This window comes from Poecilia reticulata, chromosome 15 (assembly GCF_904066995.2).
Source record: "Poecilia reticulata chromosome 15, P_reticulata-male-v2, whole genome shotgun sequence".
Lineage (NCBI taxonomy): Eukaryota > Metazoa > Chordata > Actinopteri > Cyprinodontiformes > Poeciliidae > Poecilia > Poecilia reticulata.
In genome coordinates this window covers 20,606,061-20,619,464 of record NC_088844.1, presented here as the reverse complement: position 1 = coordinate 20,619,464, position 13,404 = coordinate 20,606,061, and the positions used below count along the sequence as shown (strand labels likewise).

The following is a 13,404-nucleotide window of genomic DNA, read 5'->3' as shown; positions in this document are numbered from 1 at the left end:
TTTGTTGAAAAGTAGACTTGTAAAAATCAGCATTATTGCTTTTTATTTCTCTCAAAATCCATGATTTCTCATCAAGTAAATTCTCCAGATTATGTTCTCATCTGTAGGACATGGCAAACATTGAATTTAAGCATCCATAACTTAATAAAAACTGAAGAAATTAGTATGTAAATAGTTAGACATAAATAACTAAAAGTTTTGAATGATTTGTACATTTGTGTCCAAGTAAAACCTTAAAAAGCAGAAGGATAACAATTTAAGCTTTTTTTAAAAAAAGAATTTAAAGACCTTTAAGACTCTTCTAAATACATAAACAATGTGTTACATCACTAAGGACAGTAATCTTTCGTGGTGATTCTTTAACTTATTCATGTTTTTCAAAATAACATGACAGTGAATCAAAAGAAAGTATTTATGCAAGTACACTCTAAATGTAACGTAAAATAGTTTTTGATATTTTTTCCTACTGTCAAAAACATCTATTTGACTTGCTTTTGATTTCAGGTCACTCATCTCATTTGCGTGCTGCGTTCAGGGCGCCTCATAGAGGTCAGTATCGGAAAAGCCATGAGCAAACATGGCAGTTGCTGTCAGGATGAGGACGTGGAGCTGCCCGACCCTGGGAGTCATTTATCCGTGGATGGTGTTTTTTGCAGTTTTACTCGGGACTGTAAATGAAACAGTCGGTTCACCAGAAACAGGGCTATGGAAAATTTCGGTTGTTAATGTAAGTATACATTTAAACAGTAGCCAACTGCAACACCTCAAGCTAACGCTAGCTGCATCAGGCTATAGATTTTAACTTGTAGCGAGCTTAGTGTGTGCTGGTGATGGAAGCCATTCATTTTGAGTGTCGATTTAACTTTATGCTATTATGAGTTACTCTTTTTTGCTTTACTAATAAAAATGTAAATAAAAAGCAGACCGTTTCCAGTTTTCTAGCATTAGCATTTAGCCTAATTGCTAGGAAACAATCTATGGGTAGCTAGCTCCAGTTAGCTCTAGCTGAACATAACTTGTTTAACCGTTTATTGTCATGAACCCTAAAGTTATTCATTCCCCCTTTTTTCCACGTATCTGTAATTGTTTGGGTTATAATATAACATTAAGCTTTTATTCTCTAAAAACTCTTCTAACATTTAAAGCTGATCCTTATCTTATTTCTTACCACAATTCCTGGAGTCTGCCCTTGGAAAACATCTTGATCAATAATTCAAGTAGAGATCTGAGAAGATCCAGTTTCTTCTACTTTAGTTGCAATATTAATTAAGCTCAAAGTCTAGACTAGGTGAACCATATGGACTACAGTGAAGTTTGCTGTTTACTTCCTGATCATCTCTTGTGCTTTGCAGCAAAGACGGAACTACAATTTGTTTTAAATTTAAATTAGCTTCACTTTCAATCCTAATTTAACCTCTGCCTCACTGCCCTCCAGTGCTTTTGCTCACATGCTTTATTTGCTTTCGTGCAGGGTTCAAAACCGATCATAATAAGGAAAGCCATGTTTACAGAGACAGATGTTGTTCTTAAAGGTAAGATCTGATATTGCACACACTGATGTTATTTTTAGTATGCCTGTCACAACAAGCAATAAATCAATTTATCACTTGATAAGTCAAAAATTACAGAAATCATTTCCATTTCCATGCTTTTTTGTGTCGTACACTTTATCTTTAAAATTACGCTGTCCTGTAATATTTTATTTTGTCGAGACTTTATAATACCTTTTATTCATTGTTTTGGTTGTTTTATTATGTATATTGAATATTTAAAAAGTCTTCCAGTTCCATTGCTAAATGTTCTTTGGAAATTAAAGCTTGAGAGTTGTTGTTGCGCAACACCCTCCTCCCCCTTCTCTCTCTCTCTCTCTACGTCCTCTTCTCAGAGGAGGGAGATGTGCTTCCAGCTCTCCATCTAACGGGTGAATTGAGTTTCCTAAATCTGATGGGATTTTACACTGTCCAGAACTGAAGTAAACTCTGTTTAAGCTGGCATCGAGAAAGACTAGCCTGGTTTCTAACGACCAGATGTCCCACCCTTCTTCACCCTGTAAATTAGCCAGATTGAGCAACCTGCAATCAACTAGCTTCACAGAGCACACCTGTTAACGGTCGCTCTTTCTCTTTATTACAACTTGCACTTGTTACTGAACCAGGTTGGTTTTAGTGACTCGTGCGAGTCCCAAGGGTGTTGTTTTGGCTAAAAGCAACCTATAAAACATTTTCCACTTTTTCCTCCCAGAATCAAACTTCATAACTATTTTATGACCATCAAAGAACTTTAAGGTGACTCATTAATTGAATGTCCACAACATCTTTAAGATTTTCTTAATGCTAATTATTTTATTAGTAAGGCAATTTTGCAAGGGTCAATACAGCTGAATTCAGTAGCAGAAATAATAAAATAAGTAAAATCAATAATCTAGCCTATCTTTCCCTAATGCTGACACTGTGAACTAAAAAAGGGAAACTTTGAGAGAGACGGACGGAGTTTGGCATCTTGAACCCCAGAACTGGCCTGATGATGAAGAAGGTGTTGCAGCAGCAGGAGGCTCCCAGTACAGGAAGAGTACTGACTCAGAGCAGCAGGTCTCGGGCCTCAGGTTGACTTCCTCATGCGCGTAGCGGTCCTTAGCTTCTTGTCTTGCAGCTCTGTAGCTCCCTTCTCCTCGTCTCACGATCTTCCTGGTCCCACGGAAGGAACACACCAGTTCTTCCTCTTTGCCTTTGTTCTTTGCCTTTCTCTTTATCTTCATCTTTGCCTTGGTCTTTGTCTTTGGGGTCTGAACCCAGCTGATGAGAGGAGTGCAATTTGAAGCCACATGTTGTGGGACTAACGGGTTGGTCCCCATGTGTAGAACAGTCTTCAGCTCTGTGGCCCCGGCTCTTCTTCAGCTGCAGAGTTCTTTGTCCATCTCCGTCTTGGCTCGAAGCTGCCTGAAGGATCCATCCAAAGATTCCTCTGTTGCGTCCACCTTATAAAGGGTTTATCCACCCTTTTGGTGTGTTTGCATTGGCTAGCTATGTTGCTGTGCCTGTCTCATTGGCTGACTACTTGGACAGATGATCTCATATCCATCACTTTGGAGAACTTATGACCTGATGTCTGTTCTAATGTCTCCGAGTTGCTCAACAGTCCACCTATGTCGGTTGCTTGCCCAACCTTTTCTTAGGAAAGTTAAAGTTTAGCAATAAGGCCTTGGTCACCTCTGCTCTCCCATCAGTTCCTCTTTTACACCTACCATCTACCTCCAACACAACATCAGTGACCTTTAATTACAGTTACACATTTTACACCATTTCCAGTTCAACGTCAAAATCGCATACAACCTTTTTTCTGGTTTAACATTCATTTATAATATTATAATAACAACAACTTATTAGTTACTCTTATTATAATCATAATGTGAGTTGTTGCAGACATTTCTGAAAAGAAACCAGGAATAATCCATTATTCTAATTATTTGATACCAAGTTACAGTTATTTGTTTCACCTGTAAGTATTTCCACAAGTGTAAGAGTAAGTTGTTTTAAATATTCTTATAATCAAACCAACACCAACCACTGGTTAAACCAACATTAATGATTTGCTTAATTATAAGTTATTATTATTAATGTAAGTATTTTACTCTGGGATTTATCCAATTACTCAAAATGTTTAGATTTTATTCTTCAAACCTTTAATGCTTTAAAATAAGGAATGGTCTGAACTATGTTTATACTCATGCAAGCTGGAAACTTCCTCTTTCTTCAGGAAACCTGCTCTTCCTGTTCCATGACTCTCTTTCTGCCTGACTATGATTTTTTTATGATTAAATAGAAAAAAGTAGAATTAAAGCTAAGTTTGCAGGACACAATAACAACAAACACAACCAGATTAATTTTATTACCGTCTGACTCTACTGTTGTCACCTGTGTAATTAATGTGTAATTAATTGTGTAATTAATTTTAAAGGTAACTTTATTTATTGTTACTATTAAACTAAAATCTCCAGCATGGGGAAGTGGGATGATCTGGACGTTTCTCGACAGAGTGTACTTGCATTATTATGCATTTATCATTGTATTAATTGAAAATAGTTTCAAAACAAGAATATTATCGTGTATCCCAACAATTCCTCTTCCAGCAAAAAATTGTTTTTGTGACCAGCCTATTTACTTAACCCTTGTAGTTTTAAAACTGTGTCTCTTTGTAAGAATGAAATTTGGTGTGTCTTCTAGTTTCCACATCATGATGGGTTGAAAAATGTCCAAACAGCTGCATTTCTTTTCATCCTAACCTTAAACTACAATGTTGCCATATTTGTGTCCTCCATTAAAACGTATCTTCATTTCTCAGTTGTGTCTTTTAGCTGTCCCAAGCAGGTGAAATTCACAATCCACTGGCTTTTAAAATACCACCCCTGCTATAATGAATACAATAACATTGAAGTAAGTACAGTTCTTCCAAGCCAAGCCATCAGTTTCACTAGTTAATTTTTTTTTTATTTATACCTTTACGATTAAATGTTTGGTTGTGATTCTAGGAGGTGTACGAACGGACGCAGCAGAGCCTAGGGGACAACCTGGACCCGAAGCCCAACGCACCGGGCGAGTACATAGAACACAAACACAGTGCAATTACGTGTAGCAGCGACATGCACGTCTTTCCTGGGCTCCGCGTAGGTTTGCTACGTTGGTTCTTCAGCATTAATTATCGACACATTTAACAGCTTGACATTTCTCATCACTCAGCCTCTTTTCTCTGTTTCTCAGAAAGCCAAGGCAGAACCACGGTCTGTTAGTCTATCAGACGGGAGTGAAGTACCAGTAAGAAAACTTACATGTTTTTCACTCCTTACTTTATATAAAGACATCAAAACTGAAGGTTTTATATTAAGAATCCCGACACAGTCTAAAAAACTGCAATGTTTCATTTCATATTATTCCAAATCTGGAACTGGATGGGAAAATGGTTTTCCACACTGTGTGAATATGTTCATTCACTGCAGAAAGACTAAATCTTACCAAGGATTTTTGGCTAGTTTCTAGTGCAAACATCTCAGTTCACTTTAAATAAGGCAAAAGTAACTTACAACTAACTTTCCTGCAAGATGTATGAGGTTTTAAGTCAATAATTCTTTAATATTGACAATTGATATTATTTCGCTTATAACAAAACATTTTCCCATGTTATAAGAGGAAAATAAATTGCCAGTGGAAATAATTTTTTTTTATCAATATGAAGGGATTATTTGTAAAAATTTGCTTGTAAGTTGGTGTTGTCTTATGTCAAGTGTACAAAGAATCTTCACTAGAAACTAGATCTGTAATAACAGATTTTGCGTTGTTTGCAGTGTTTGTATGTCCATCTGTCTGCCCATGGCTTTTGCATGTTCTGCTTTTAAAGAAATGTCAGCAGTGAATTTCACAATGGACATTTGAATTTATTATAAGTCAGAGAATGTACAGAAAAATGTTCAGGAACCTTGTAGATTATAATCAGTGCTAACAAATCAGAACAGTTACCTTTATCATCTGTGCTACTGTTGGTTCCTTGCAGTTAAATCTGTCCAAAGATTTATCACGTCTGTATTACTTATGAAACTCTGCAGGGAAAAAGTGACCCTAACTGGATTTCAGATGAGTACAATGCTGACGGCGCCAAAGAGAACGTCATAGCCACCACATGGAGGAACGGGCCTTACCTGCTGGTGGTTAAGGTCATTCCTGATATAAACGACCCTAGCTGGAATTTAAAAGGTGAGATGTTTCACCATAAAAGGCTGGTTTGGAAATCAGCCGTGGCTCCATATGTTCCTTAATGTCAGATTTCTATGGAGTTTATGTGATGCTTGGATGTTTGTGTTTCCAGTTAATGTGGTGATGAGAGGGAAACACGGCTACATTTCTATCACAGAGTGGCCGCTCATGATCGTAAGTACAAAACTCTAGGAGTCAGTTTTGCATCTTGTGCCACAGACACATTTTCATGTTCGTTTTAAGATTCTTTTTCATTCCCATTTGATGTGTTGCTGCAGATGTTAAGTCTGTCTCTTTATAACTACATTTGAATCTGTCAATTTAACAGTAGATCTCTGAGTTTTTGGATGTTAGAGTGAGGTGCAGCTTATAGATCTAAACCTAACTCTGTACTCTGAAGGGGAAGAAATCCAAGGAAAGCTCCGTCTCAAGACATTAGTGGAGAATGTCTTGAGAAATTTCCAATAAATGGAGAAAAACTGCTTCCATATGTGATGTGATGATCGACTAACGTCTTTCCGTTTGCAGTTCTACATGGTGATGTGCGGTGTGTACATCCTGTACGCCTTGCTGTGGTTCGTCTGGGCAGCCTGCTACTGGAAGGATCTGCTGAGGATCCAGTTCTGGATAGCTGGAGTCATTTTCCTCGGCATGCTGGAGAAGGCGCTCTTCTGCGCCGAATATGAGAACACCAACGTCGTCGGCTCTGCCTGTGAGTGTCTCCAGATGACCACACAAACTGTGTCTGACTTTATTTAAAACAATAAGCAGCGTCCTTCAAAAAATGTGCGAAATTCTTATAATCATTTTGATTTCCAAACAGCTAAATGTGTTTGTTTTTGTATATCCCCTTTCGTATACCCTGATTAATTCTTTTAGGAAACGATAAAGGAACAGAAATAAGGCATATTAACAAACCTTCACATGTTATAAAAATGGAAAATACACATTTAGAACCAAGAAGCAAATCTTGAAATGTCGATTTCTGTTTTTTTCTGCAGCTCCTGGCTTGTTGATCTTTGCAGAGTTGCTCTCCGCTCTCAAGAGGACTTTGGCACGACTTCTCGTCATCATCGTCAGTCTGGGATACGGCATCATAAAGTATCTCATGTCCTGTAACGCAGTCATAATTTTTTTTTTTGCTTTGTTTTTGAAATATTAAGCGTTTACCTTCATGTTTTTGTTGTGTTTCTTTCAGGCCGCGGCTCGGGACCGTGATGCACAGAGTCGTGGGACTCGGCATCCTCTACTTTGCATTTGCTAGCATTGAAGGTGTCTTGAGGATCACAGGGGTGAGTCGAGCTCTCGCCGTCTTTAATTGGGAATAATTTTTACGAAACAAAACTGGGGGGGAATCAAGCTTTTAATAGAAGCTGTTTCCAAATAAACCATTATTGATCATGCTCAGACTTCGGCGTGACATCACAATCTGTTTTTCTCAATATGTTTTGGGATTCGTACTGAAGGGTCGAGACAATGGCCCCGCTCTCATTACAGCCATTGTTCTGGCCGTGTTTGATTCCTGCGCCATCTGGTTCATATCCTTCCAGTAAACTCATCAGCTGCAACAATCAGCGGTTAATGAAACATGAAGTGCTCATGCTCTGAGCCAGTGGATTTTGGATGCTCTTCCTTTTGAGGATTGATGATTTGTTTCTTTTATTTCCATTTGGGTAAATAGTCATATGTTTTGGTTGCTGTGTTGCTTTTCTTATCTCCCATCCAATCTGAGGTTTTTTTTCCCCTCATCTTTCTCTTCTTTTTTGTGTGTCCTTTGCACTGATTCCCCTCCAGACAAAAGACTCTGACTTGGCCCTGTTGGCCAACATTCCCCTGGCTCTGCTTGATTCTTCTTTATGCTGGTGGATATCCTTTTGTGCTCCTGCAATCTTTCCCTGTGTGGTTCCCTTCTGCTCCTCAAGCCTTAAATGGGTGAATTGTAACATAATTTAAGTATGGTTTCTCGGTTATCCTGCATCTGAGAGGAAATAATTCATGTTAATCGTTGATTCTGTACATGCTTGTTTTGTTTTTTTCTGATAGTGATTCAGCTGTTCTCCTCTAATCCTTTCCTGTGTAATGACATTTTCCTGTATTTAGTCTGGCTTGTGTTGTACAAACTGCATTTGGATGAACTGTTGAGGATCTGAGTAACTTGTTTCACAATGAATCCTACTGTTGTTGATTGCACAGATCGTATTCAAGGTGTAACTTAAAGTTGCAACTTTAACTTAAAGTTACCCATTTTTCGAAAAAACAAACAACTTTCTAATCATAAGCTGACATACAGGCACTAAAATACATTTGTTAACTCACAACAAAGTTGTATTTATGACTCAGATGTAAAAGAAAAACATTATTTAATCACCTGTGAATTAAGTAACTTCAAGTAATATTTTATTTTGTATTTGACAAAAGCCACGTGTCAAAAATAGAAAAGTTTTTACAAAAGATTTGGAAAAAACTGTCAGTATTATGTCTGATTATGAAAGTATTTACTAAAGGTTGTACAATTCAATGTCTAAATATAAAGATCTAAATAATCTGGTACAGTGTTTTTGCTGGGGGTTAGAGTCCATAACTGCATCTGAATAAATAAAATCGATAAATATTGGAGACCCCATCTAAAAACATTTAGAACTGCCTATTTTAAAAGTTCAAACACCAAATATATGCCTAATATTGATTGACACGCACAGTGGAGGGCGCAGCCAATCAGTGCTGAATAGCGCTCTTTCATTGGCTGTTTTGAAAATGTTGACCAATAGCATGTCAAGTAGCATTGCAAGTATGTATTTCAGCCTCAAAGCTGCTTTTTCTTTTGAATATTTCAAATGTTCTGCATGCAACAATTTGTAAATTTTCGGAGAATAATTTTGAGTCACGTTTCATAGAAAAATCTCTGAATACCAAACTCTGAATGGGTCACGAGCCCTTGTAATAATTTATATATATATATATATATATATATATATCTAAACATATCTCTACAAAATCAGACATTTCTCAGCACCCTGTAGAGTTCAAATGAATCTTTTTTTTTTTTTTTTTTTTTTACTTTGGTTTCCATGTGATGCCAGTTGTTTGTTTCCCTTGACTACCACTGCCACATCTTTGTCAGCTTAGCCCAAACCATCAAGACTCTGAAGCTGAGGAGAAACCCTGTGAAGCTGTCGCTCTACAGGCACTTTACAAACACGCTAATATTCGCCGTCATTGGTAAGTGCCGCACCTGTCCTTATACAGCTGTAATAAAGCAAAGTTACCATGCCAACCAGGTTTGTATTCAGAAAAAAAACAACCTTTGAGTACATTTATTAAATAAAAAAACAAAAAACCTCAAATGAAAAAATCACACATTGCAGCAGTTTCTCACCGTCGCCTTTCCCTTTTAGCCTCTGTCATCTTTATGGCTTGGTCTGCTAAAAAGCTGCACTTAGCAGATTGCCAGTCTGTAAGCATACTTTGTTTCTTTTCCAGTTGTACCTCTGTAGCTTTTGCTCATTTTATTTAGTTCTGATTAAATCTCCACATTCTAATTCCTAGGACTGGATCGAGGTTTGGGTTGAAGACGCTTTCTGGAGATTCTTGTTCTCCTTCGTTCTCCTCGTCATAATGTTTTTATGGCGGCCGTCCGCAAACAACCAAAGGCAAGAAGCAGTTCAGGCAGGTTGTTAAACCACCCTTAACTAATTTATCCGCTCCATTAATTATTATTCCTTTGCCAACAGGTATGCGTTCTCGCCACTCATTGATGACTCCGAAGACGAGGACATTGAGGAGTTCATCGCGTCTTCAAACATCGGTACGGTTTTATCATAGCAGCTTTATCCGAAAGGCGTGTAAACATTTGTTGATAGATTTCTCTCCTAAAATTGTAGCTGACGGCATAAAGCTCAGATCAGCCAAGGCTGAGACAAACGGCATGGCGAAGCCTCCAGAAACAAACCCAGTGAGTCGCTTTATTCTGTCCTGACTTGTTTATTCAGCATCTTCCTTTAATGATAAATAGGAGCAAAGTTTAGAATAAAAGTCTTAGTGTGTGTTGCATCAGCAGGTGGCAGTATTTGCTCTGATTCTTTGTTTTTCTTACTTGCCCAGGATGAAGACTTGAAGTGGGTGGAGGACAACATTCCAAGCTCTCTTACTGATGTGTAAGCATCCTTAGACGTGCAGTGAATTATTCTCTTCTTTTTCTAGATTTGTTTTTAAATTTAAGGCGTATGTGATTGTAACAGCGTGCTTCTCATTTCATCCCTGCAGAGCCCTGCCAGTCCTGCTCGACTCTGATGAGGTATGGAAAACTTTTCATAAAGATTGAAACCACAACATGAGACGCACGACTACACTCACCCCAGTTACGATTACTATCTAATCTGCAGAAAATACGCATTTCTACTTGAGTTTTATCAGTTTGGGTTGTGAGCCTCAGATGACTGGTTTAAATAAATGCAATCAAAGAAAAACGAGTTATAAAAATTATTGCTGCATTTTATTTTCTAGGAAATCATGACGACAAAGTATGAAATGTCGAAGCTGGAGTGATGCAGAAAACCCCCAGCTGATGGAGAAACACAGCAGCTGCTCCTGACACTGAAGCAGTTTCCACCAGGAGTTTTCTAGTGGACAGTGGGTGGAGTGCCATTATTTCTTTCCTTTTTTTTTTCCAGGGCATCCTCTTAAGTAGCTGCTACCTCACAGAGTTGTGTAGGCAAAGCAGTTTTTGGGGGAAGCTGTTGCTACTTTCCATATTTTTCTTACCTTGTTTATCAGAAAGAAAAATTTCTTGTCTTTTTACAGACCAAAAGATTCACTTTTTCAGTTTTTTTTTTTTTTCATCAGTTTTGAGCTTTCCAAAGAGTGTTTCCTGTTATATATTTATTTCTGTTGTACACGATAAAGGGTATTTTACTGGAGTGGGCATCATGGATAAGCAGGATGATAGGATTTAACTCTTCAATGTCTGAAAGCCTTTTTTCCCCCCCCACAATAAGTATTTAAAAAATGATAAATGGAAGTTAATTTTACAGCCACAAGACAGATTTTAACTACACTATAGTCAATATTTAACATCAAATCAGGATTTTGGTTTATATTAAAACTTTCCGATGTTTGTAGAAGTCGGGGAAATCCGTAGTGCATAAATCAGGAACGTCCTGAGCAACCTGTTTTTACCAGATGTGAAAACGACTTTGTAAACTGCAACACGGTAATTTTCCATAGATCTTTTGCTCTTATGCACTTTCAGGATCAAAGCTGTGCCTACGTGTCCGTCTTTTATTCGTGAGGCCTCGTTTGGTGGGTTTCTGAGAACCAAGTATTTTTCTTGCGTCTTCAGACTGAAACGACCCAACATCCCGAGGGTTTAGTGAATGTGTGTGAGGGAAAGAAGAGAAATTAAGGATTTGTATACATTTAATTGTAGCTGGGTTGGTTGGGACGTGTAGAATTAGAGTTAATGTTTTGAAACTACTGTGTGGGTGGAAGCATGAGATGTGGAGCAATATGCTGTATGTCTGTTAAGTGATTTTTTTTTTCATAATTTATTTGTGTTTCAAGTGTACTTATGCGTTTATTGTTTGCGTTTTTCCCATGTTTACTGTAACGTGTGTTTACGGTGTGTGCTTCCATATGCTCTGCACTGTCCTAAAATATTTTACAGTCTGCAGGTTTATTTCTTGTCAATATTTGTGTTAATTACTGATAAAATTATTGCAGTCATGGAAACCTTAGTAACAAACACGCTGTCTCAGTCTTAATCTTTTTAACTTTCTTTTCAAAAGACCTGCCTGATTTTTATTTTTGTCTGCATGTAGTCTAAATCTAACAGCAGAGCTCATTATGTTCGACTTGGCGACGTCATCACGCATCATAAGTAATGTGGTCAGCACTAGCTGGCCTCTTGAAAGAGTTTATAATGTCTTCATTGCAATTTTGTTTTAATATATATTGGTTGGAAACCTGGAAATATTTGTGATGGCGAATTGTCTTGTTATTTAAAACTGCAGACACCTGCAGCTGACCTCGGATTATTTGTACAGGTGGGTTTTGGCTCAGTTCTGTTTTTTTTTTTTTCTTACTCTTTCGTGATTCCACAAGTGGGAAGTGTTTGGATAAGAAAACTCATCTTTTTTTTTTGTCGTTTTCCTTTCTGAAATCAACCTGAAGTATTGCAGTTCAACCCTGCAATATCCAGGGTTTCCTTTTTTTCCCCCAAGCTGTACAATGCACTCAATAAATATTTGAATTCAGCATTTTATCATTTGCGATTTCACTGGTTGTTTTACCGTACCATTTTAAAGAAATAGGAGAATTCAACTAAACAAGTTTAAATCAAAATGACAAAAATATTCACTGAAACATAAAAATAGAACCCTAAATAACCTATTATAGTTTATCAGAAAAATTATAACCATTACACTTTAAGGTAATGGTTATAATTTTGATAAGTTTCCATACTCTCAAAAGTGACTTGACAATCTTTTTTTTTTGTTTTTTATTAAGGCATTTGTTCCCTTTTTGCTGTGGACTTGTATTAACTATTAACAGAAACAAGATTTCAAATCTGTTGTGAATTTTCTCTTATGCATACAGGCTCAAATTTTAACCACCCACTAACATTTGATTTAACACTTTTTTTTTCTTTTTTTTTGCCATCAACACATTTCATTCACAATTCTGGCTCAGCTTCTTATGAGAGATTGTAAAGCTCACTTATATTGGCTGGTTTCTTGGTAGGAACCCAGCTTTTGAGATTTGTCCAAGGGTTGAGGTCGTGGCTTTTGGGAAAGCCTTTTGAGCTTAAGATTATCCCCCATTTTCTTTTCCAAAACCAGTTATAAGGTATGTTTGGGACCATTCTTCTGCTGGGACACCTAATTATGGCCAAGATTCAAACCGTCTTACTGAAACTGTAGCTCTCAAAAACTAAATAAGACGTTCAGGAACCACCAAGCAAAGATGCAGAAAGTGTAACGTGTTGCATGTTGCCATGACCAAGGTTATTAACAAATACTGGAAAGTCAGAATTTCCGAGTACCGACTACAACTGGAACGCACCATAACATCTGCAAGGTTTTTTTTGTTTTTTTAAAGCAAATAGTTTAAATCCACAAATACATGAGACCCCTTCTAAAAATAACTGGATATGTTAACTGTTCAAACACCAAATATTCCTTAATATGAATTAAATCGCATACTTGAAACCTTAGCGCGACCAGTGAAACTGGCAGCCAATCGCTGCCAAGAAAAATAAATGGCGCTTCAGGATTGGCTGCTTTGCACACATGCTATTAAGTGTTCACTCAATGGCAAGCTGCGTTTTCTTTCAAATATTTAGAAAGAAACAAACGGTGAATGTCCCAATCTAATGTGATGAAATGTAAAAAAAGATGAGTTTCAAATAATATTTTAATGTCCCACGAGGACCTCACTGCACTCTAGTTCTAAGTTTTTTGTTTTTTTTTTTCAAATAAAAACGTGAACTTAAGACTGAAACATAGCATTATGCATGCAAAAAATAAAAAACAAATCACAGCCACTGAGGCACGTAGTCATTTTAGGAGCAGAGTGTATCTTTGGGACACGTGTTTTGATTTTCTGAAAGCATGCGGCTCTCGGCCTCTTTTATTGCTACGTAAACCCCTGGATGGAGACACGCGAG

General features: G+C 37.4%; 1 protein-coding gene across 2 annotated transcripts; it reads left to right on the top strand.

Annotated features, from left to right (window-relative positions):
- The first annotated feature begins 351 nt into the window (after positions 1-351).
- On the top strand, positions 352-11,993 carry tmem87b (transmembrane protein 87B). Of its 2 annotated transcripts, none has more exons than XM_081616255.1 (20): positions 352-416; positions 505-727; positions 1,472-1,532; positions 4,339-4,430; positions 4,526-4,660; positions 4,755-4,808; positions 5,594-5,741; positions 5,854-5,915; positions 6,270-6,453; positions 6,743-6,842; positions 6,940-7,033; positions 7,208-7,281; positions 8,854-8,960; positions 9,137-9,195; positions 9,288-9,391; positions 9,473-9,546; positions 9,623-9,693; positions 9,843-9,895; positions 10,005-10,035; positions 10,245-11,993. In XM_081616255.1, the coding sequence occupies exons 2-20, from the start codon at positions 578-580 to the stop codon at positions 10,284-10,286; spliced, it is 1,695 nt and encodes a 564-aa protein (XP_081472381.1). In that variant the 5' UTR covers positions 352-416; positions 505-577; the 3' UTR covers positions 10,287-11,993. The 2 variants fall into 2 exon arrangements, with proteins under 2 accessions (XP_081472381.1, XP_081472380.1); XM_081616254.1 differs by lacking the exon at positions 7,208-7,281 and adding an exon at positions 7,536-7,609 and having other exon boundaries at positions 355-416.
- The last annotated feature ends 1,411 nt before the right edge of the window (positions 11,994-13,404 follow it).